Source organism: Penaeus vannamei, chromosome 3 (genome assembly GCF_042767895.1).
Source record: "Penaeus vannamei isolate JL-2024 chromosome 3, ASM4276789v1, whole genome shotgun sequence".
NCBI classification, from domain to species: domain Eukaryota; kingdom Metazoa; phylum Arthropoda; class Malacostraca; order Decapoda; family Penaeidae; genus Penaeus; species Penaeus vannamei.
The window spans coordinates 3,658,711-3,671,210 of NC_091551.1; the positions used below are offsets into that span (position 1 = coordinate 3,658,711).

At 36.5% G+C, this 12,500-nt stretch overlaps 2 protein-coding genes across 12 annotated transcripts in view; one reads left to right on the forward strand and one right to left on the reverse strand.

The window, feature by feature from the left end:
* The window catches only part of LOC113810888 (coiled-coil-helix-coiled-coil-helix domain-containing protein 7), a 5,773-nt gene extending 571 nt beyond the window's left edge, over positions 1-5,202 (forward strand). The window contains exons 2-3 of one of the 2 annotated variants that reach the window (XM_027362536.2): positions 4,413-4,455; positions 4,579-5,202. In XM_027362536.2, coding sequence (XP_027218337.1) covers positions 4,583-4,972 — 390 coding nt within the window. In that variant the 5' untranslated portion in view covers positions 4,413-4,455; positions 4,579-4,582 and the 3' untranslated portion in view covers positions 4,973-5,202. The remainder of the gene's footprint in view (positions 1-4,412; positions 4,456-4,578) is intronic. The other variant, XM_027362537.2, reaches the window with a different exon arrangement.
* Positions 5,203-5,284: 82 nt separating this feature from the next.
* Positions 5,285-12,500, reverse strand: part of Timp (Tissue inhibitor of metalloproteases) — a 227,439-nt gene continuing 220,223 nt past the window's right edge. For all 10 annotated transcript variants that reach the window (XM_070140242.1, XM_070140266.1, XM_070140253.1 and 7 more), the window contains 4 exons: positions 11,417-11,499; positions 9,697-9,921; positions 9,200-9,298; positions 5,285-8,924 (listed from right to left, as the gene is read on the reverse strand). In XM_070140242.1, coding sequence (XP_069996343.1) covers positions 8,562-8,924; positions 9,200-9,298; positions 9,697-9,921; positions 11,417-11,499 — 770 coding nt within the window. In that variant the 3' untranslated portion in view covers positions 5,285-8,561. The remainder of the gene's footprint in view (positions 8,925-9,199; positions 9,299-9,696; positions 9,922-11,416; positions 11,500-12,500) is intronic.

Sequence of the window (12,500 nt, forward strand, 5' to 3'; positions counted from 1 at the left end):
GAGATAGAGGGAAATGGACACTATCATCTTATAGAACCTAAGAAATAGAGGCTTAAATGATATAGATACAGCTACAGTGGCCATGCATTTACTCAAGTCAAAGTCAAAGTTGGTCCCATATCCGATCCGGACGTAGGGGACATATTTTGTAGAGAAACATGATTACTAAGCCGCGGGATGATGCGATAGGGTGGCCAGTTCCTTTCCGCCCCGACTTTGACCCCAGCATGCTGACGTCAGCATACGTGCTCATTCACAGCTGAGTTGACTGAGAGGGGCAGCCGGGCGCGAATCCAGGACCAGGCGATTGCAAAGTCAGCGCTCTACCACTGAGCTATCCCACTGAGCTATTGCATTAACTGCTAAATGATAAAAAGAGCCACTGCATGTCACCACTCAAAGACATTGTCTAAGGAAATATTGTGAGAGTATGGGGTATGAGGTGAAGCCTGGCGTTAGGAAGGATTTTAGTTCATACAGCAATGTATGTGGATTTCTAGCAGTACTTCATTGGGTTTTTGGCCTATATGCTCTTACACATGTTGACTTGTACTAGGATACATACACTGTGTATGCCCTTTTGCATAACCATGTACCCAGAGCCTGGAAAAAATTTAGACTCAATGCCAGACTATAGAGTATTTTTCTTGCGCGGGGAATATTACATTTTTCATACTCGGAAAACATCATTTTGTCTACATTTGTTCTGATGGATCTATGGATGGATGATGAAACAAGTGCGCAGAAAGGTCAAAAGAATTTTATGAGCGGAAGATGATTTAAAAAAAGAATTAAGCGTGTGTGGAGACCAAAATCTACAGTCTGAACTCAATGTACCATCTTAGAGAATAAATCATCGTCCTTTTGTGTTATCCATGAAGCACACTTGGCAGCACAAATAGACAATTTCTTTCAATCTTCCTCCCCTACTATAGATATTAACTCCAAGCTGCTGGGCATGGCATGTATGTACATGCCATTGCCCATTGTGGGTGTTGAATTTAATAATTGTTATTACATGTAGATGGCTCCACAAGTACTGTCACCAATGAGCCAATTGCACGAACTACCTGTCTCACCTGTTTACCCTTTTCCTTGATTTTCGATAATATTTTTTAGTATTTAATACTGCTGTTAGTATATCAGTAATAATATAGTAATTATAATGTTTACAACAAAAATTGCAGTGTCAATATTGATAGCTTTTGTAAAAAAAAAGTGTTTTCCTGCTTTTTCAAGGAAAAGTAAGGTTGCAAGATCTACTAATTGACTCCTTTGTGGCTAAGCATTGGCAGAGCCATCTATATGCAGAAACATTTAACAAAGCGCTGTCAAAGGGAATGCACCATTTTCCTGTTGACATTGGGTTATTGTAGTAGTAGAACATGAATCCAGGTTATGGTGTTTTAACCCAATGTCGACGGGGAAATGGCACGTTCCGTTTGGCAATGCTTGGTTACTATATTCAACACACACAATGGGCAATGGTATGTATGTACATGCCATGCCTGGCAGCTTGGGGTTAAATGTCATTTAAATGGTTGATTGTTTTTTTACTATAAATTACCATAGAGTTTGATAAGCTCGGTCCATATTAGGATAAACATAGTTTCGGCTTTGCCATGGCTGTAGTATGATATATGGAAGCAACTACTTTCATGGATTTTGCTAAATGAATGCAAATTTGTGAACTTTGATAAATGATTGGGTCTTACCTTTAGTCTGTGCAGAGCAATGCTTTTACTTAATTATTTTATGCGTTCTCAATGATTTTACCTCTTCTTCATATTTCAATGAACATATTTTTAAGACTGATTTGTGATTGTTAGCTTAAATCTCTTTCACTGAATAAAAAATTAAAAGAAAAATTAAGAATCTATTTTTCTTATATTTCTGGTTTCAATTATTTGAAAGAACTTATTGATATGATCTTTGATAAGTTTACGATTGCATTTCTGTCCTTCACAAAGTTCTTCATTTTAAGAAGCTATGGTTTGCCCTTAAACAAGAGAAGAAATTTTTGGTATGGAATTTAATTGTCTGCGCATATCCATCCGTACTGTTATCCAGCCTTTGATCCATTAGATATTTATACTTTTTCTTTGTTCTTTGATGAATTCAGAGTTCAAGTTGATGTTGAATAAGATCTTCATATGGCCTTAGAATTAATGTCTCATATTTTGATTACAGACTCATGCTTATTATATGTTTATTATTTTTTGAAAGGGCTATTTTATTTTATTTTTTTCTTAATTAGTTTATTTAGTAAAGGATGATTAAATATCTCACATATAAGAGGAATTAAGTATTATGTATCAAGGGAATCAGATTACATAGTTTATTGAATGCAAACATTAAATCTTTTGATTTTTTGCTTTAACGTTACTCAGATATGTAAAGCTGAATTTATTGACATTGCCACATAAAGAATTAAACATTTCACATGTCCTTTATTTTGGTCAGTGGCTGTATAGTAAAGATTCCTTACCAATAAAAAGAGGAACGAGATATAGATATATATAGTTTTTTTATATGTGGGATTATTATTATATATGTGATGCTGTTATTTACAACATTAAGAAATTCAGGGTAGTTTTATCCTCAATATTTTATAATGACATTTACTGAATACTTGCAATTCCTTTTTACAAAATGTCAGTAGGAGTCAGTATATTTCCTGACCATTTCAATGTTATACGTGATTTGAACTATTCTTTAAACAATAATTCTCATGTTTCTTTTCCAAAATATTTGCTCAGATTTTGTTACAGGTCTGTTCCGTAATCTTACTTATGGTAGTTATGTATGGTAAATATATTCAGTGTGTTTTAGAAAACTGTTAAGTATTTGATAGAGAAAATATCATCCACTATTTCATATATTTCTTTGTTGTACATACATCTCTTTGTCTCAATGTCATCATATTTTGATTCTTTGACTACAGTTTTTGGGTCATGTCTATCTCAGTCATTGGCTTCAAGAAATTATTAAGCTGTAGAGAATCCTGAGATCCTAGGATTTTAAAGGGTTGTACTATCTCCCTTTCAAAAGCAATAGATTGGGAAACAACAATAGATATATGTATAGAGTACAAAGGGTAGATATTGAGGATAGCAACCATATTATCTGTGACCTTCAGTCTGATAACATCTTTGTCCAACCTCATCCCTTGCCATAGATTAGTAAGCTAACAGTGGAGTGTTCTGTGTCTGAAGATGGCCACAGCATCTTCTTGTGACCTGTGATTTGAATTTGTAGGTAGGTATTGATTAGGACTTCATTTCACTGAGGAGAGCTAACAAAACGATACTTTTCAGTGTTAGCCATCTTATACTTTTAAGATATGGTTGCGGAAAAAAAAGGCTAAGAGTGTTTCACTTATTTATGAGAACTGTAGAATTCAAGTTGGGACTTCAGTACAGGAACCGCAAAGGAGACTGGCAAATGTCAGTAGTTATAGATTTAAAGATGTGAAAAATGAAACTTTAAGTACACTGTTTATATCATGGAATAAAAGATAACTACATGCATGCTTCTTGCCTGGCTTCTTGCATAGTTATAGTTTCATGTGCTGTTTGCATTTTTTAAGGAAAATGGCTTGTCAGCTAACTTAGGTCATAGTAGTTTTGTGTTGCAAATTCATGAACGTGAAAAGGGAAAGATAAAGTAAAGAACGTGGTAAGTTAATAATTTATCTTTACTGTAAGACTTTGTGTAAGCTAATGATTTTCCTTAATATCTTCCAAAGGAAAATATTTTGGAATGAGATGCTTTGAAAAGTACTTTTGTCATTTTACTTTTGTTATAAGGAAAGGCCACAAAATTTTGAATATACAGTAAAATGAGCATCAAATGTAAAGATTTAGTTTGCAAATCTCTCAGATTTAAAGGTCATTAAAAAAAAAATTGTATACTTTATTTGTGGTTACTTGCACAAACTACAAAGACAGAAATGTGCAATGGAAGGTGAAAATATAAATGATTTTCTGTTAACAAAGTTGTAAATTGAGGGAATTAAAGTATAAGTTTGGAAAGTCACAGAATCACTAGAAGCCGATTTTTGGGTGATGTCTTGTGAAAAAAATATAGAGACAATATCAGGGCAAGCAGTCATGTGTTGATTTAAGGTAGGCTTAATATATTTTCATGCCAAGTCGTAGCAGCTGATATCATGACTATTATTTATTTGTTTTCAATAATAATATGGAACAGCTAGACTAGTCTAAAATGTGGGATGATTGTAGAAACACTTGAAAGTGGCATGAGAGGGCAAAACTAGGGGTGCCTGTAATAATATTTTCATCTTTTTTATCTTGGAATTCATTCTGCACTGTACTGTATTTCTGTCTCTCTCTCTCTCTCTCGTTTAGAATATTTCAGCATTGCAACTAACCTCATATTGTCATTCACAGGGTCATGATAGACAAATTTTATCCTGGGACATTTTGATAATTTGTAAGTAGTATTTCATCTTACAGTAGAAGAAATAGGATTTAAAATATTTTTATATTTTGCAAGTATTAACCCTTTGGCTTTTCATAATGTCTACTGGTACTACAATCTTGTTCTTGTTCTCAGGGTCATGGTAGAAGAGACAGAAAAGAAAAAGGGGAGTAGAAGAGAGCCCGAGTTCAAGACCAATGCTTTCCGCTGGGGACATGGCAGCAAGTACTGGGACAACGTCAAGGTGCACCCAGAATCAGGTTGCAGAATGACAGACACCAACACCCTGCATGAAGAAAACAACCCCTGCATAAAGGAGTACAACCTCTCCATGAAATGTTTGTATGAGAGGGTCATGGACAGGGAGTCTTGTGGGCTGTACTTCGACAATTACAGGATATGCAAGACATTCTGGACACGTGTCATTAGGGATAGGAGGAGAAAGGGGATATTACCCATAGTGCCACCTGTGAGCGAGAGGGAGAAGGTCAAAAAGGAATATTTAGGGACAAAAGGTTTTGAGTTGTAGAGGTAAATTTGATTTCTTTTTTCCAATATGCTACCAATGGCAAAACAGATCACATTTAATGGTCTTTCATATCCTACTGAAGGTAGGGTACATTTGTAATGGGAAAGAGAATAAAAGGTTTCCTCTTAGTTTTGCTAACATGGGAATTTATTAGGAATGTTCTTATGCATAGGTTGTATAGGAAATAAAACTTTGTTTGTGATATATCAAATAAATCTTTATTTGTGATATATTTTAATGACTTTAATATAACCTTCAATAATTAAGAGTACAGCAAAAGTGTAGTGTATAGGGTAAATGTAAACTAATTGAAGAGGTCAGATACCTTTATTTTATGATGAACAGCATTACAACAATTACTTTCCTCACATTTATCTAAATAAATAAACAATTCCAAAGTTTAGAGCCAACAGTATTTTAACCATAAATCTTACTTACCATATCTGAAAATGCTGTGTAACAAAAATGAAGAAAAAAGTTATCTGTTACAAATTCATACTATTTTTATTCACAATTGATTCAAATTATACTTTATTAACAGTAAATTATTAGTGATATTGTGCATTTCAGTCTGACTCATTGAACTGAAGATATTTGTCATAAAAAATCCATCTATATATAAAAGTTTTCTTTCAAAATCTGACATGATTCTTGCCTTCTTAAAAATAATCTTTAGCATTGTGGTTTCTGAACATAGAATATGCATAAAAATTCTGATATTAAAATAAAACATATGCATTACACACACTCTGACCAGTTATCAGCACCAGAATTCAGACTGGTGTACTGAAGCAATTTCATAATTTGTACACATTATAAACCTTTATAAGCAAGAGGCAGATCCACATGAAATCTAAATGCAGATATAAAACAATCTATAACCATTTCAGACTGACGTGCTGAATTGGACACAGGCCAAGGGAACTAAACTGAAATGAAGTCTGAATTCACAAAGTTTCAATGTCATTTACTACTGAAATAAATCCTTGTGCAAGACTTCACTTCAGGGACTCTATTGTCTTCAGAATGAGTGCCTGCTCACAGAATATAACCAAAATGTGTTATGAATCACACTAACCACATGAAATATCCCTGTAAGTACAATGTATGGATGTTTAGGATAGGATGGATAAGGCTAATATTCACTACTCAGCTTTTATGTATGCACTTGGTTTTACAATTAAAAAAAGAATGTTTTTTATTTTCAAGTGTATACTGATGCTATGTAGAATGTTATTTATCCTGGCCTCGTGAAAATTATTCATATTTGCTTAAAAGGTTTTGCATATAATATATTTCAACAACCTTTACACAAACAAATAACTTTGACAATAAAAAATAGGAACTTGGGATTTAAAACACCTTAATTCAGGTATTCTGAATGCTCTATTTTTGTTGTTTGTCTGCTATGGATCTGCCTCATAAACATAAAACATCCAAATAATAAACAATATATAAAAAAGCCAAATTCATTCATTCATGAATATAAGATTGAAGACAATTTCTGAACCGTCACCAAAAGAATCTTTGGTTAATAAGCATGAAATAATGTAAAAATGTAAAATCTTTTTGACACTTGTAATTGGGATTATAACATACTCTAATTATGAATTCATACATATCAAAAGAATATATGAATAAAGTATAATAAATCCAGTTCAGAAAAATTTTATGATACTGTTATGTATGATCCCATTACATCAAAGGAACATTAGACAATAAATATTACTCTATATGTAAGGCAAGGAAATTTTGTTCATTTTAGTACTTTTAGTCATAACCTGAAGTAAAATCATACAGTTTAAGAATTGCCTGTCTATTGGAACAGAATTTAAAAAACAACCTGAGACAATTTTTTTTTTTGCCTAACAAAAAGAAAGAAAATAAGGAGATTATGGTAACAACTTTCTAACATTCTCTTATACAAACCTTACTCAACTTTGAAAAAGAAATATGAAATAGAAGAGTAGAACAATTAATACAAGCTCCCTTTTGTACATGTGAGCAAAATCAGAGTATACAATTTGTGGAAGTGACACCATATAATGAATATAATGACATTGATAATATCCTGCTGTGAATATGAATGTCTTACAGTGAATGCAAAATCATCATACTTCAAAGAGAAAACATACTATGCAGTAACCATAAATCTATATTCATTTTCTTAATATGCAAGAAAGAGAAATATAATGCATACACAAGTTATACCATATATTGAACACAAAGCCTTCTATGAGATCATATACCGAACAAAGTGATATAATATGATATCACAGTGTATGCTGACATAAACATTATTATACAGTGAACACAAATTTATTGTATGATATTACAGTGAACACAAAGCGGGGCGAATGAGTATTGTGGACACAAAACCACATTTCAGATACTTCTGATTAAAGTCACAATGTAAGGGATTGCAAGAAAATGTTCAATATAACACTTGTCAAGTGACAGAAAAGAAACTGACAGAGATAGGTAATTCTTATTCATTCATGATTCTTAATTCAAGTAAGAATATAATCATTATTAGATCACTTGGTTGTTTGCAGAAAAAAATATCCAGATTGAATATATATTTGTCTCCAACTTCATATCATTAACCTCCAAGGTATATGCTATATTACATGATAATAATGTGGGCACAACTTACAACAACTTTACAACAAACATTGGCTAGTGTGGGTTAAAATCATGATTACTAAATTTTCACATTTAGACAAAACTGTCTATGCCGCAGGAAATTAGAGAAGTGTAAGTAATTTAATGCCTTTCCCTAAATTATAACAATATGTACACTTATTAATGTTGTCTATACTGAGAAAAAAAACAGTTAGATATCTAATGCACTGAGACATATACAATGACTTATTTTCATCAAAAGAAGAAATAAAGCCAAAGTAAAATATCTCAAGTACATATTAGTTCATTAAATATTTTGTATGCCAAATTCTTTTTATTGCCTTTGCTCTGTGCAATAAATTCAACAGTAATGATTTTAAGACCAATGCATTTGACCATTACGATAAAAAACAACTGCAGCCTGTGCCTCTTCCTATAATTTACATCAACTACAAACTTATTGTACAATATCCTAAACATTCCCATATTAATATTTATTATGTAGACAGATCAGTAACAACATTTAAATGCAATAAAAATGCACCAAGGTCAGCTACTACCTACCTTTGATGTAGTTACTTACATTATCAACAGACTAGATTCATTCCAGCTATATATAATCATATACCTTCACCATAAACATAAAAAGCTAATACCAAAATATAAATTTTATTTCAGATACACTATGAAATCATCTCAAAAGTAACATTTACAATATGAAGAGTGTCATGCAGTAGTATCATTTAGTAAAGCTTTGATATTACCTTTGTTGGCATTGCATGTTAACTTCTTGATATGGCTGATTCAAGAGTATTAACTGTCTAAGATATGTGCCGTTTTGAACTTTAACATAAGCAAAACGGCTTTCGAATCATTCACATTATCTTTTTTATGTTTAAATAAGCACATCAGATCTATCTATCTAGAAGGCGAGAAAGCAGTTTCTAACAGACAGCAGGAGGCTTCAAGCATGTTTAATCCCGTAGCCAATTCTTGCGATGGCTTGGTGGGGCCTCTGGGGACGCCGCCTCAGGGGCCTCCGACGTCGGAAGGCAGGTCCTCCTCCTGCTCCTCCGGCACCCACTCCTGCTGCTCGTCCCCCGGCCCTCTTGTAGCCGAATCTCGACAGCTTGCCGCGACGAGGGGGGAGGCTGTCGTTCTCGGCGTTGATCCTGTTGTCGTGGTCGTTGTTCTCCTGGTCGCTGTTGTTGTTGTAGATGACCGTGCTGTTAGCGCCGTCGGGTCTGTTGCCGCGGGCCTTCATACACGTGCGATACAGCCGTCCTCCGAGCCAGCCGCAGGTGCCGTCGGGTCCTCGGAGGCACACCTGTCAGGAATGATTGGTGAGGCATTTAGTGAGGAAGGGATCTTTGTCTTTTACTCTGTCAGAATAGGTTGAAACAATATTTAGCTTCTGATGAGCTTTTTCTGTTACTGGACACATTTGTAGGACAGATCTTTATTTTAACTGCATATCTTTAACACTAAATAGTTCTTACTCAATTACAATTTGAGTCAGTTTTTCAGAACTCCCAAGTACATTCTATTACTCAATTATTGTGATAACAAAACTTCTCTCCTTTACAGAATCGAAATACTCACAGCATGCCGTCCTTGGCAGTCATCCATCTCGGTTGACGTTTCCCATGCACAGAAGAAACTGGCTTTGGGACACGACTGCCAAAAGTGACAGGACATGATCTGAAAAACAAGAGTGTCATTTAGAGAGTAAACACGACAACAAAAGGTCTTCAACCCTACGAGTCGTCCTTTCAATGACTTTCTGCGTGACCAACAAATGAAATTAGACACATTATTAAAAGAATTAATACCGCAAACCCATTGAAAGATATCAATTTTGATGTTCGTCGGTGCTTATACATAGAATATTGCAACAAGGATAGAAAAAAAGTGAATGAATGAAAATTAACAACTTCACGGTGCAACAGATGTTTCCAGATTACTTCTTCAGAAATACGCACTTATGAAAAACTGACATCGTTACGCCAATTATACATCTTTCATTGTGGAATTATCTGTGGAACCATCCCTTTTCCTCTAATCAAGGGAAAAACACAAGCAAGGAAAAACACACATACCGGACAATCGCAGCCGCTTTGGTACAGGAGTCGGAACCCTTTCTTCATCTTGGGCGAGAGGGACTTCCAAGGCTTTACGAAATGGCAGATGTTGGTCCACGGCTTGCTGGCTTCCACGTTGCCGGTGATCACGTAGGAGGTGCGCGACTCCAGCTCCGATTCGCACGTCCCGGGGATCGTGTAGATGAGGCCCTTCTGCAGGATCAGCTGCACCTTCTCCGATGCCTGGGCAAAGACGAGAAAAATAAAAATCTTCACAATAATGGTAATCATGGAAAAGAGCAATGATACATTTTCGAATTAGTTTTGTAGCTTTGGTTACATTACTTTTAACTTGGTATTGTAAAAATAAATGTATGTATCGTGAGCCCTTGCGTCTACTTTCCATTTTTTGTGTGGAAAAAATAACTTAAAAATGATTGAACTATAACACAAAGGCACATTTACCAAATTAATAAAGGTTTGGTATTGTCAGATTTTTTCGTAGACATTTCAGCTCGCAAAGAAACGGATACATTTATTAATAATCCCCTTTATGGCTGTATTAACTTAAACGCTTCTTGTCTGAGAGAGAGAGAGAGTAAGAGTAAGAGTGGCAGTGAGTGAGTGAGTGAGTGAGTGAGAAAGAGGGAGGGAGGGAGGGAGGGAGGGAGGGAGGGAGGGAGGGAGGGAGGGAGGGAGGGAGGGAGGGAGGGAGGGAGGGAGGGAGGGAAGGGAGGAGGGAGAGAGAGAGAGAGAGAGAGAGAGAGAGAGAGAGAGAGAGAGAGAGAGAGAGAGAGAGAGAGAGAGAGAGAGAGAGAGAGAGAGAGAGAGAGAGGGGGGGGGTAAAAGAGTGAGTCGTATTCATTTGAACTTACAGTGTGAAATTATATATTCTTATTTATGCACCATCAACATTTGTAAAAATAAACTTTTAAGTTCGTGTTACTGGGTCATATACTGGCTATCCAAAGATTATATGTTTTTATGAATAGTACCTACAGTTCTGGTTACTAAACTTGATGCAACGTATCATATGTAGTTCATGTTAAAATAGCAGTGGGGCATATACTGGCTTTCCAAGTCATATCTGTTCTTTTATGAATAGTACCTACTATTCTGGTTACTAAATTTGATGCAACGTATCAACCTATTAACAGTTCACGTTAAAATAGCACACTGAAGATTTTATTTAATTTCACAACTAAGGGGGCTTAACAGTTCATGTCTGTGAAGAAAGGCAGATGTCAGAAAATGGTAGAACTATACTTGCGACGTCACTAAAAAAAATCGCTGTGAATAAGAAAGATGTCATAACCGTTTAGTTAGATGTTACAACAACATATTAGGGATGAAACCGTTGTGGTATGCTAGTTATGCAGTTGTAATTCATGGGAATACTAAGTGTTGAACATAATGCTGGTATGCTAGCCTGTGTATAGCAGGGTACGCCACACAGCACCATATAATGTCACACAATAGCTTGTGTTAACTGGCTGACACTGTGGCCCATTTTATTTTAGTATGATTGATGCCGGGAGTTCCTGTACCGCTTCTTGTTTACTGAGCTATGCTTGCGCTCGTAAATTATCACCCTTTGACATATACAGGACTCACAGACATTAATGGGACTGGGAAGGAAGATAAAGGAGACGATGAAGACGATGATGATAAAGAAGAGGAAGAAGAAGAAGAAGAAGAAGAAGAAGAGGAAGAAGAAAACAATAACATATGTACCCACCTTCAGCAATCTCTTGATTCGCACTTTATATGCCGTGAGACCGTCTAATGTTTCTGTGACCCTCCTCACTCGAGCCATCACCACTGTAAAAGAACAGGAGAAATAGCCTGTGATAAATGCTTCACATGCAGAAAGATTGTCGATGGAGACTAATGTTATTAAACAGAAAACATCATCTCTGTTGCAAATTTAAGCTGTCACATTCAATTATTCTGACATGGTGCATTTTTTTCTGCTCGACCCTCTCACTGTATGCATTCTCTCTCTCTCCCTCCATCCTCCCCCTCTCTCTCTTTGCGTATCTGTCTCTGTCTCTGGTTCTGTCTGTCTGTCTGTCTCTCTCACACACACACGCACTTACACTTACACACTCTCTCTCACACACACACACACACACACACACACACACACACACACACACACACACACACACACACACATATATATATATATATATATATATATATATATATATATATATATATATATATATATATATATACACACACATATATGTATATTTATGTCTCTCTCTTCTCCACCCCCCCTCCGTCAAAAGCAAAGGTCTCGAGGAAAGAAGACTCCAACTCATGCTCAAACTGCACCTTGCCCCCCCACCCCCACCCCCCCCACAGCGGCCCCCCCCCCTAATCTCCCCGTGATCGTTTAAGACGCCCTGGCCTAAGTTAGCTGTCGCCGCGAGTAGCCCCGACGACAGCCGAGCCCCAACAGCGCCGGCAGAAAAAGGGCATCGCTCCCCGTCTTCAAGGGCAGCGGCGTGGCGGTCTCTGGTACCGCAGCCCGACGCCGACGCTGGCCAGACCCGTTCCTGCTGTCGGCGCGCCTTATGCCGCGACGCGAAATGGATGGGCCTTTTCGAGGGGACACTGATATCATCTCCCGACGCCGTGTATTCTGTCCCTCCGCCTCGGACGCCCCAATAAGGGAGGGAGAAGGATGCACAGGGGTCCTTCGGCCAGTTAGGGGGTCGGGCAGGGGGCTGCTTCGTGTCTCAAAGTCCGGTCTGTTTCCGCTGTGAGTCATGGGGTGATCGATACTGTTTTTTCAGTGTAGCAACCCTAAC